This window comes from Oreochromis aureus, linkage group 8 (assembly GCF_013358895.1).
Source record: "Oreochromis aureus strain Israel breed Guangdong linkage group 8, ZZ_aureus, whole genome shotgun sequence".
NCBI lineage: Eukaryota > Metazoa > Chordata > Actinopteri > Cichliformes > Cichlidae > Oreochromis > Oreochromis aureus.
This window is the reverse complement of record NC_052949.1, coordinates 865,678-877,631: the sequence shown is the minus strand read 5'-3', so window position 1 is coordinate 877,631 and position 11,954 is coordinate 865,678. Positions and strand designations below refer to the sequence as shown.

Genomic DNA, 11,954 nt, shown 5'->3' with positions numbered 1-11,954 from the left:
AATAATTCATGGGCTGATTCTGATACAGTGTTTCAACACGCGTCAGTCATAGAAGCGCCCACGTTTCACACTGTGATGGATGGAGGACACTGTGCAGACGGGAATCGAACCACCAACCCCCACCTTAGTAGACGACCCGCTGTGCCAGCCGTGAACAACCATCATCGTCTTCTTCTCTAACAAACTCGTTTATGCTCTGCTGCTGCACAGACTCGTGCGCACAGGAGCGCCTCAGCTTAACCCTGCGTGCGCGCGCACGTGCACGATTGACCGGTGACTTGGCAGAAATGATAATGGCTCGCTTCCCCCACAGTGCAGTGCAGCAGGGAGCGGGGAGGAGAAATGAGGTCACACGCGCTCAGTGCGCCTTGTGGGCACCGAACCATCACTGATTCTGTCTCATCTGCTGCTATAAAAAGATCAAAGGAGGCGCGGAGCAGCGGAGACGCTCAGGCAGTAGCTCCACAGGCTGGACTGCACCCACCACGCCTCCACCTCAGACAACCAGCCGGTCACCTGACGCTTTCAGGTGTAGCAGATTTCACATCAAACGCTTAAACCCTCGTTCCGGGGGGGCGAGCGGAAGGCAGCGAAACACGATCCGCGAAATCAGATCTGAAACGTTTTTCTGTTTTTGTGAAGTTGGATCAAACGCAGCGCAGACGACACGCCGCCCTCTTTCCTCCCCGTGTCCTTAATGACAGGTCCTCACACCTCAGCGTGGTCAACTCCACCCACACTCAGCTCCACCCACACTGACTCGTTTTGTTCTGACCCAAACAGCTCGGCTCATAAAACAGCTTCGAGGTCACTGACAGTCAGCTGTCAGTGACCTCCACACCACACGCCCAAAACCCACAGAAGGTATGAAGCGTTCAAAGACCTGCACAAACCAGAGGCAGACCCAAACACACCCGCCTCCTCGACTCGCTCTGACCCACCAGGAGACTAAATATCAGCAGCGTTTCCATGAGCACATCTCAGCGCTGCTTTTAAACACCTGCCACTGACAAACTGGTCTCAGTCCCAGTTACAAGACAGGGGTAACTGGGAGTTCTCCAAGGCTCCATCCTGGGACCCGTTATTTCCCAGTAGAGGTCAGTGATTAACGAGTTTAATGTAAGAAAAAATAATTTAAAGCTGAAAATGGTTTTAACAAACTTTTTACTAACGTTAGTGAACGCAGCACGAGCTTGCAAATCTGCAGTTCATTGATCGACAGAAGAAACATTGTGATTGATCAGTTTAATGATTGATCAGGCGAATTTGGCCTTCAGCACTCTGAGCATGCTCAGTGCGGACTCCACGCAGCCATCAAAGTTGGAGTGGGTGAAGGCGTCGCCGCCACAGACGAGCAGCGGCTCGTCCAGGATGGTCATGTGACCCGGACAGTCAGGCACCGAGGTCTGCACCTGCAAGAGAGAGGGGGAGGGGCCGTGAGTCAAACGCCGCCTTGGGGGAGGAGTTCAGGTTACAACGAACAGATGACTCACCTGGGAGTACCGCCACTTCTGACACTTGATGTTGATTGGTTGAGGCAGGCCAGGGAGCAGCCTGTGCAGCTCCCGCAAGATGATTGGCTGGACATCCTCCTTGTCTCGCTCCAGGTGTTCCAGGCCAAACGGGACGCTGGTATGTACGACGAGGGAGGGGCCGCGGCCTGGGGCGTCTGAGCGGGCGGACAAAAGCAGTGAGCGAGATACAGGTGAGAGGAACAAACTGGGGAGCAGACAGAAAGACGGACACACCTGCGCCGCGCTTCTTGGAGTCCACGGCGACGTAGCGGATGCAGCTGCTGTCCGTGACGTACTTCGCCCCCCAGGGAACGTTCAGGATGGCGTCAGGGGAAAAGAAGAGCGCGAGGGCGAAGCGGGACGAGTAGACGACGCCCTCCAGCTGCTGCCTCTGCTGGACAGACAGCACTGACAGACAAGGAGGAATGGGCCAATCAGCATCAAGCCCCACTCCCGAATCACCACAGAAGAACTCACTTGTATGTGTGTTTATGTGTGGTCACTCCTGAAACGAGCACACAAACATGAAAAGTCTGCTGCTGTTTCATTCTCGGCTTAGAGCTGAGAAACAGGCTGCTGCCTCACACACACACACACACACACAGGTTATTATTAGATGTGTGTGTCAGCTCAGAGGAAATGGGCGCTGTCCGCTACCAGCCAATCAGAGAAGCTGAAGGTGACATCATCATCTAGAAAGACACACGTGGAGCTGCTGCTGGTCTGCAGCAAGGGCGTGCACACACACGCTTGTATTTCTGTCTTTGTGAGGACAGTAGTCACTACCGAGGACCACACACACACACAGTGGTGTAGTGTTGTGAAGAATCTATCAGCCAATCAGAGCTCTGGAAAGTGACTTAACATCAGAGTGTGCTGATCGTGTGTGCGTTTGTGTAAACTGTGGGAGCAGGAAGCAGTCAGCACCTCTTCAAAGTAAGAGTCCAGTGTTTGCGCTGCTCTGATTTTAGCGGCTGGACTGGAAGAATCGTCCCGTCTGCACGGGTTGACCTTCTGTGATCTGTGATCAGAACTTCGGAGTTATTGATTGCAGCGATGAACATGGGCGTGTCTAACAGCTGGATCTTCTCCCTGCAGCTGTTGCTGCCCCCATGTGGCAGAACGGTGTTATTGACTGAGACGCCACACCTCAGATCTCACATTCATGTCAGTGTCGATGAAGTCGTGAGTCCCGTGTTTAACAAGATGTCATTTTTTTACCTCATAATACATACACTGAGTGTGTGTGTGTGTGTGTGTGTGACTGTGTGTTCTGGCTGTCTCACATTGTCCAAGGTCTCCCTGCAGCTGCAGGATCTGAGGGACTGGCATCGTCAGGACGACGGCGTCAAACATCTCACTGGCTCCTGCCTTCCTCTCGACCTCCCACGATGCACCACGGCGATACAGACCGGTCATGTGATGCTCAAGGAACAAATCGGCTCCTGACACACAGACAAAGACTCAATAAAGTTTCATTCAAACTGAATCAGAGTCAGCCTGTGCATTTCAGGTGAATCTGATTGGACAGTTGACCAACAGGCGGACGTTTACCTGACTGTGACAGGAAGTGCTTGATGATGCTGCTCGTGCCCAGTGGCGTCACATAGTTCTCGGTGCCCTCGTGGTCCTTCAGACCTTCGATGAGACAGTCAAGGGGCTGCAGGAGGCCCGCAGAGAGAGCTCCGAGTAAAACCTGTGCACGCACACGCACGGTCAGCATGCCTGAAGCCCCAGCTACAGAGCTGTACCGGCCCTTTAAGGCGACAGGTGTGTGTTACCTGTGGTGGGAGCGAGCATAGGCGGGCGTGGCTGAGATGTACTGCGCTCCCAGATCAGCCGATTGAGACGAGGCGTCGGGAGCGCGGCTGGTGGACATCCTGCCGCCTGCACACAGACTCACACTGTTCCACTGGCTTTGCACCAAACTCCATTCAAAAAAACACACATTTTACTCTCTCAAACCACACTCGACACAAACAGCCACTTTATTAACTGCTCGTTAGCACAAATTACTAATCAGCCAATCACGTGGTAGCAGCTCAGTGCACGCAGACAAAGCTTTTTTGAAGACAAAAAAACAAACAGACGGCTGTCGCAGGTGTAACTATCTGCAATATTAAAGATGAATATATAAATAACAAAAATACACAAAACGGAAGGAGAAAAAAAAGAAAGTGTTATATAATGAAATGAATTTATAGGCTGATCCATTCTGAACATTATCCCGTCACACCTTTGTGTTCCATAGTGGCTGCAGACAGCTTTACTCACCTGTGACTCTGGAGCTTTGAGAAAGTGTTTACGGTTTGTAATGCTGTTGGACTTCAGTTTTTTAAAGTAAAGTGGGGTCATCAGCCAGCGTGTTTATTATTCAGGGATATCCCATGACATGAATCCGTCTGTAGGTGAATGTGATGGCAGACGGTTCATGACTGAAGCTGAGCATCAGAAAACGTCTCCAAACCAAAGTGAGTCACAGGTGGTTTTATGATGTTCAACACAATCAAATTACACAAACTCCAAAATAAACCAGATCTGCCTTCATCATGTTGTTATTCATCAAAACCTGATTATGGGTGACAGCCCTCTTTTTAATCTCTCAGCTGGAATTTCTTCATCTGTTCAAACTGAGCCTCAGGATGATGAAGATGATGTACACGAAGAATTACAGGGGGTCTGACCTTGCACCAGTGTACCCAATCAATGTCAGGTGAGTAAACAGATGCTGGTGGAAGTTCCTGTTTCTGTTACAGGTGAGGGTGTCTGTGGGAATGACAGCTACCTGCTATATAGTGACGTCATTCACCCTCAGCAGGTGATAAACTCGTGCTATAACGTTATTTGCACAAAGTGTGGAATGCCCGCTGTGTGGAATAAATAAATAAATGAAATGAAATGAAGTGACGTATGAACACTGATCACAGCCGAGTCGAGTTACAGAGGAGGCTCCTCTGGTATAAAAACGCGCCACTGATGTTCTGCGGCGTGTCCGTGTTCCCGTCACGGCACCGGAAACGGAAACTGTGCAGTTTTATGAACGGACTTTTGTCTGTCTCACCTGCGCCCCTGGCTTTGTCCCACACCACAATCCGAACCGTGCTCTGCAGCTCTCTCCTCAGCAGACATGCGCACAAGCTGCCCGTCAGGCCCGCTCCCACGATCAGAACCCGGGACATGTTAGCACGGGAACCGAGCCGGGCTAAACCTGCAGAGACCGGGTCCGAACGAGTTACGAAACCGACACACAGAAGGACGAACAAAAACTTTCCCGGGTCAAACGGAAACAACTGCTGCACATCCGGATAGAATTTCAAAATAATCACAGAAAACGTTTAAAGCGTTTCTCCAACTACACAACATAAAATACGACAAAAGGTGTATTAATGCGTTAAAATCGAAGGTTTTTCAAGTTCATGTGAAATAAAATCATTACAGTCCATAACACTGTTCACGGTTTAATTAAAATAATACATGTAATATATTTACCACATATTGAAACTCTTTAACGCTGAAGAAAAATGTATTTTAATATGACTGAAAACAACATTCTCATTATTGACATTTAAAATGTAGAAATAAAATATAAATGAATTAATATATGGAATTTTAAATAGCCTCACTCGTGTTTGTTTAACAGCTTCAAACAGCGCAGGTTACTATTTCCGGTCTGATCGTCGGAGCACAAACGGTTAATACCTGAGTCCTGTTTCTGGCCAGCAAATCACAGAGAGCCTCTCTCGTGACGTCGCGGAGGCAGACAAAAGGGAAAAGCAGAAGAAGTCGCAGTCAGCTGATGATCGGAGGGTTCAGAGAGAGATCGGCGCGAGGACAGGTGAGTTTGACCGCTTCTTAGCGTCATTCCCTGTTTATTAGAATAACCGCCAGGACCGAGAGGTTTATGGGGACCAGAAAGTGAGTTCCGGTGTTTAAACTGCTGTAAATGACAAACTGATCGCTAACATTACGTCATGAATTTGGCACCTGTATGACGATCTAGTAGAAAAGCGCTGTATAAGAAGCAGTCCATATGACGTCATTCTGAGCCAGCGGTCCAGTCAGAAGGTGCCGTTTATGCACGCAGCAGCTCAGACTCTCTGATCACATGCTTCTGTGATTATTGATTATCACAGATCAGCACACACAGTCATCAGACTGAATCTGACCACGTGATCCTCACAGCAGAGTCTTCTTCTTCTTCCTTTTCAAATCAAACAGGAATCAGTTTTATTTAAACCAAAGAAGAATGAAAAATTCTTTCTTTTCAGTGAACCACGAACGCACCATCCTGACACTGTGTGTGTGTGTGTGTGTGTGTGTGTGTGTGTGTGTGTGTGTGTGTGTGTGTGTCAGACCATGCTGTGTGTGTTGGTTTGTGTGTTGTTTCTCTCGGCTCTCGTCCACAGCGGGCCAGCCGTCAGCAGAGCGTGGCACTCCGATGACCTGCAGCAGGAGCTGGACCCTGAAGTGGGCATGAACATTGTGAGTTTTTATCACCTTTGGAACATTTGAGTGAACCTCTAGCACAGGAAGCTCTAAACCTGCAATTCCTCCAGCGTCCACTGGAGGCTCCAGTAGTCAGTCTCCTAGACTCCCATGTTAAAACTTTACTTCCTGTCTGTGGCATCCGTGCTGGCCTGAAGCATTTCAGTCGCCATGCTGCGATGTGTTCGGGTCCTGTGCACCCACTCGCTGCTGTTTGTCTCAGAAACTTCATTGAAACAGTGTAATTGTTAGAGAAGTGTGCACTCTGACCTCACTCTGACCTGGTCATTACAAACCATGTTTAATATGAACGCCAACAACAGGAACAGGAGCTTCATGGTAGGAAGTGAGGAGAGGGTCTGCGGGTGTTTCCAGGATGTCACTATCATCTCTCGTTTCTTTCACAATAAGAGCCCTGACTCTTCGCACAGTGGCCTCGGTTGATGGACTCTGAGCGATGAGCTCAGACTGTTTGTTCAGTGCAGTTGCTGAACTCTGACCGTCTGACTCATCAGGCTGTATGAAGACATCAGCTGTAACTGCTGACCCATGACCCTGGGTTACCATAGCAATATGGACATGAAAATCTCCTCGTGATGTCCTGATGGAAATGACTCGGTGTGAGCGCCGTCTCAGATTCGTGTCAGAGTCAGTTTGTAATGCTGACTCTGATAAACGCTCGCAGAATTTTTGTGTCACCTGGAGACTCGGGACCTGGCGTCATCACGCTGGTCATACAGGTGAGCTGTTTGTACTGAAGCCTGCCTTCACCTGAGCTGTCAGGTGAAGGCAGCTGATGGAGCCGAGAGCAGCGTGGAAGACCTGACCAAGACTCCCTCACCTTTGATTGGTTAAAGCTGAAGAGCTGGTCTCTGTATTGAAACACAAACACGCCTTCATCAGGTAACCTGTAACTTTGCACCTGCAAACCGCCACGCTGGTCTGCAGGGCTTTCAGCTTGAAAGAAGTTTAACTAAAGTTTCACAGTAAGTGAAACTTAACCAACCAATCACTGATAATCACTGCGACTGTGCATTGATTGGTCAGTCACATGACTGCAGCTCTTGCATTTTAGACAAAGTAAACTTTGCAGGTCACGAGCATTGAGATTGCACAGGGTCTTTTATTTTGAAATTTCACAGGATTCTCTCAGCTGTTTTCTGACTCTAATTTCACATTCAGCGGATACACTGCAGTGTCGTAACATCGTTTAAAAGAAGCGGCGCCTGGAGTCGAGCCCTGCGGTGCACCTGTGTGTCAAACAACCTGAGGAACGAGATGAGCGCCAATGAGCTGAAAGACAGGCTGACCGCTGATATCCATTGAACATCTCGGCCCACCAGATGTTACTAAGCCCCGCCTCCCCACACAGGGAGGGGAAGTTTTTCAAAGAATGAACTCCGGCACTTGGACCCGGGTCCCAGGTGATGGGTCTTTGATTCCCACATCACGGTCTTGCAGGCACAGCGTCAGGTCTTGTGATGTGTCGTGTTTATTTAGCGATGAGATTTTTTCTCTGCTCTATAGTTTTATTTTTAGACTCAATCGGAGTTTGAAATGATCCTGGTTTAGCTCCTCCCCTTTTAAGTCATCCTTCTTCTGATTGGCTCTCAGGGATTACCTGCACTCACACTGACCTCACTGTTTAAAACGTCCACATTACCATGATCCAGGAACACTGCAGGCGTGTGCAGCGCGTTTCCTTGACTGTGTGTGTGTGTGTGTGTGTGTGTGTGTGTGTGTGTGTGTGTGTGTGTGTGTGTGTGTGTGTGTGTGTGTGTGTGTGTGTGTGTGTGTGTGTGTGTGTGTGTGTGTGTGTGTGTGTGTGTGTGTGTGTGTGTGCACATTCAGACGGAGATCATCCGTAGGTGGGGTTACCCAGCAGAGGAGCACCAGGTGCTGACGGAGGACGGGTACATCCTGGGCGTGAACAGGATCCCGTGGGGACTGAAACCCTCCAAAGGTCAGACGGAGGCTCTTCCTTCTCTGTGAGCACATTTGGCTACGGTGCAAACAGGAAGTTCGGCCATGTCAACGAGCTTCACTTCCTTTTTGCAGCAGTCCTGATGAACTTTGTCCTGAAGTGATTCACGTGATCTTTCACCTACATTCACTTGACCTTCCTCTTCTCCCTTTAACGTCACGCTGGCTCTGAATCCAGAAACCTGCCGTCTGGTCCCGGCAGGTTTGATTTGACGGTTTGTGTCCTGCAGGTGCGAGGCCGGCGGTCTTCCTCCAGCACGGTCTCCTGGCTGCAGGCAGTAACTGGATCACCAACCCGCCGACCTCCAGCCTGGGCTACGTGCTGGCGGACGCGGGCTACGACGTGTGGATAGGAAACAGCCGCGGAAACACGTGGTCCAGGAAACACCGCACGCTGAGCCCGTATGAGGATGAGTTCTGGAGGTTCAGGTACAGGCCCCATGATCCTTTCACCTGCGCAGGTGTCAGAGAGCATTAACCTGACAGAGCTCTGGTGTTTGTCTGTGCAGCCACGATGAGCTGGCTCTGAAGGATCTTCCAGCTGTGGTTGACCACATCCTGAAGGTGACGGGCCAGGAGCAGATCTTCTACATTGGACACTCTCAAGGAACCACCATAGGTGCTTTTACTTTAAACTGTAGAGGTCCTGAACAGGCTTCTGTACATGGAATTAATCTTCTCTTTTCTTTCCCAGCATTCATGGCGTTCTCCACGCTGCCAGAGCTCGCCAGCAAGATCAGGCTGTTCTTCGGATTGGCTCCTGTGGCCACCGTTGCCTTCACTGGCAGCCCCATGACCAAACTGTCCTTCCTGCCCGACGCCGTCATCTGGGTACGAACCAGTCACGTGACCAAACGGCTGGTCGTGTTCTTGGTCATTCGCCTGATCGCCGTCACATTTACAGAGTCAATAAGCTTTGTTTTGGTGTTTCTTGTCGGCCCTGCAGGACCTGTTTGGGAGGCGGGACTTCCTGCCTCAGAGCGCGATGATTAAATGGTTGGCCGAACACGTGTGTGCAAAGCATCTTCTCAGTGAGCTGTGCGGGAACATCTTCTTTGTCCTCTGCGGTTTCGACGAGAAAAACCTCAACATGGTTCGTGTCTCGCTGGGAAGCAGGTGGTGACCAAACGGGCACACCTGGACTTTAATCAGAAACATCTGAAATTTTCTGAAGATAATTAGAGACACAGAGCTGTTTGTGATGAAGACCACGTGACTGTGTTTCAGACTCGGACTCCGGTCTACACCACTCACTGCCCCGCTGGGACCTCAGTCCAGAACATGATCCACTGGGCCCAGGTAACACACACACTCATACCTGCCTGTGAGTACATGTGGGGACCTTGATGGTGCTTTGCAAATGCAGCGCACAGTGTGTCCTCAGTGTGTCCTCAGTGTGACCTCAGTGTGTCCTCAGTGTGACCTCAGTGTGACCTCAGTGTGTCCTCAGTGTGTCCTCAGTGTGTCCACAGTGTGACCTCAGTGTGTCCACAGTGTGACCAGAGTGTAAACGAGAGCTCATTTGAATATTTAGTTTTGTTCTTTGAGGAATGTTTACACGGATTATTCATTAGTGTGAATGCTTGAAAAGCATTCACAGTGTTGTTCTTCTAATCTTTCTTCTATTTTATTATATATTCCGTACGTTTTTTGCCGACTAACTCCTTCAAAACCATTCAACTTAGAAAAACCATTCAAACACCGTTAGATTCCTCTTCTTTTGGACATGACTGCTTCTATTTTTCTCATTTTTAACATTTATATTTTTAAAATTATTCAACTTTTTTCAACAAAAATTTCCCATGTATTTCAATGGGGAGACCCTTCAAATTCTCATTCAACTTACTCCTCTTTCAACTGTATCTACGTCCACATACATTGATGTAGAGCCACCATTCAAACTTTAAAACAAAGCCAAGACTTTGGACTATTCAACTTGTATTTATCTTTTCAATATCTGTCATACTTTTTCTTCAGTTCCAGTTTAAGTTTCATAATTTTTTTCAGCCGTTTCAGAGTTTATAATGGGTGTGTATGGGACGGAATGTTGGGGCTAGAGTGAGACAGCTCAACTGCTAGAGTGAGAGGAGCGAAAAAATTAATCTTAAAATCTTTTTTAAAACTGCTGCTGTGTCCGCAGCGTTTGCTCTACAGGTATGATTTTACCCTCAAAACGTAGCCATCGCTGTTCTCTTTCCAACAGCGTATCTTTCAAAGCTCAGACATTTAAACTTTTTAAACTGTGTGGATCCAAGTGGAGGGATCACATTTTAGTCATTCAGTGATTAAAGGAATATGAACTTTTAATATTCATTCAGATGTTTTCTGACTCTAAATGGTCTTTTCTCATTTCTTATGTTTTTCTAATTTACAATTAAAAAAATTTCAGCTATTTTCCAACTTCTGTGTGGATGTCAGCTTTTAGCAGTTCAGCACTTTTGTTTTCAGGTGAAAATTTCTGTATTTTTCATCTCATTCAACATTAAAACTTAAACATTAACTTAAAATTCAGCAATTAATTCATTTCAGTGCATACATTCAGATTCAAGCATTCACACTGCAGTTTCTTCAGAAAATGCACTCTCTAGTTGCTTTTATTATTGATTGGCTGAACCTGGGTCACATGACTCTGTTTTATATTTAGTACATTATTATTGGTACTTATTTTTGTAGTTTTCATTCTCCTCTGGTGTGCCTGTACACGGGGCAGGTGTTAATAAAGTTTCCTGTATTCAGGCCGTCCACACAGGAAGACTGATGGCGTTTGACTTCGGAGCAGCAGGAAACATGAAGCACTACAACCAGGTGAGTCCACAGCACAGCAGGGACTCCTTCAGACTCTGAAACGTCACCTGGTCTCTCGTTTACGGGCTCCGTGTCCTCCCTGTGTCCCCTCTCCAGTCCACTCCCCCCGAGTACCGCGTCCAGGACATGAAGGTTCCCACCGCTCTGTTTTCAGGGGGGCAGGATACGCTGGCGGACTCAAAAGATGTGGCAGTCCTCCTCACTCAGGTGAGTATTACCTACAAGCATTAGGTGATGATGGAGTACGGCGGGGGCGTGTCCTCGAATCTGATCATTAATGAAACACGAGGAGAGGCCAGCCCGGATAAGAGCTGTGTGTGTGCGTGTGTGTGTCTGCAGGTTCCTAACCTGGTGTACCATCAGTACATTGAGCACTGGGAACATCTGGATTTCATCTGGGGGCTGGATGCTCCGGAGCAGATGTTTCCTGCTGTGCTGAAGCTGCTGCAGGAGTACCGATAGAGGGCAAGAGCAGCGTGGACGCCGCCCCCCACAGCGTAGCTTATGGTTTTATGGAGACTGAGTTTTGACCCTTCTTCCTGCAGCAGGCAGTTTCTGCCCCGCCCTCGCTGCCTGGACCTATCATATCACCTGCAGCTTTAAAGGCAATCGAAGCACGCTGCTGCATGTTTAAACGAGCGAGTCACTCTGAGCGTTTCATAGGACCAGACCGCGTTCTCCTGCAGTTTGACTCACTTCACACCTGGCGGGTGTTCTGCCAGGAACCAATGAGGGAGCAGTGTTGTCACGCTTCAGGTAACTATTTGGTGTCACAATCAGCGTGTGAACAGGTCGCACAGCGAGCCCCGGGGCACTCTGCTGTGAAGCAGCACGTCGGGTTGAATCTGTAGGAGGAGATCTGCGTGTTAGTCAGTGCGGCTGTTTTTTACTACTTCCTGTTTTTAGCGCGGAGACACTTGTCCTGAGGACAAACTATGAAAATGTGGATGTGGGAATAAGAAGTGAATCTGCAGTTTCAGTCACCTGTGAGCGTTTTTTAACTTGCTATGAAACCATTTTTACTCATTATGATGTTTCCTAAATAAAACCATTTTACGACCACAGCTTGTTTTCATTCCTCCTTTTTTGTCTGACAGCTCTTAATTTGAAAGTTTTAGTGGTCGTGACCTTTACCATGAAAATCTGAAAGGAGCGTCCAGTAAAGCA

General features: G+C 48.5%; 2 protein-coding genes across 2 annotated transcripts; one reads left to right on the top strand and one right to left on the bottom strand.

Annotated features, from left to right (window-relative positions):
* Positions 1-1,147: 1,147 nt before the first annotated feature.
* On the bottom strand, positions 1,148-5,193 carry rnls (renalase, FAD-dependent amine oxidase). The gene is given in 9 exon segments (XM_031744989.2): positions 1,148-1,412; positions 1,494-1,669; positions 1,749-1,922; positions 2,801-2,959; positions 3,069-3,197; positions 3,200-3,210; positions 3,296-3,401; positions 4,576-4,722; positions 5,138-5,193. Coding segments are annotated over 8 exon segments (1,029 nt in total). The 5' UTR covers positions 4,694-4,722; positions 5,138-5,193; the 3' UTR covers positions 1,148-1,256.
* A 30-nt stretch (positions 5,194-5,223) lies between these two features.
* lipf (lipase, gastric) lies at positions 5,224-11,851 on the top strand. Its single transcript, XM_031744988.2, has 11 exons — positions 5,224-5,349; positions 5,868-5,996; positions 7,851-7,962; positions 8,213-8,411; positions 8,492-8,601; positions 8,677-8,813; positions 8,929-9,075; positions 9,210-9,281; positions 10,719-10,787; positions 10,884-10,994; positions 11,127-11,851. The coding sequence occupies exons 1-11, from the start codon at positions 5,311-5,313 to the stop codon at positions 11,247-11,249; spliced, it is 1,248 nt and encodes a 415-aa protein (XP_031600848.1). The 5' UTR covers positions 5,224-5,310; the 3' UTR covers positions 11,250-11,851.
* The last annotated feature ends 103 nt before the right edge of the window (positions 11,852-11,954 follow it).

Bases quoted from the DNA above. Each gene is read 5' to 3' on its own strand.
- lipf (XM_031744988.2), top strand. From the start codon at position 5,311: ATGATCGGAGGGTTCAGAGAGAGATCGGCGCGAGGACAG. The intron at 8,412-8,491 runs GTACAGGCCCCA...TTGTCTGTGCAG, and splicing joins GATGAGTTCTGGAGGTTCAG to CCACGATGAGCTGGCTCTGA. The intron at 8,602-8,676 runs GTGCTTTTACTT...TTTCTTTCCCAG, and splicing joins CTCTCAAGGAACCACCATAG to CATTCATGGCGTTCTCCACG.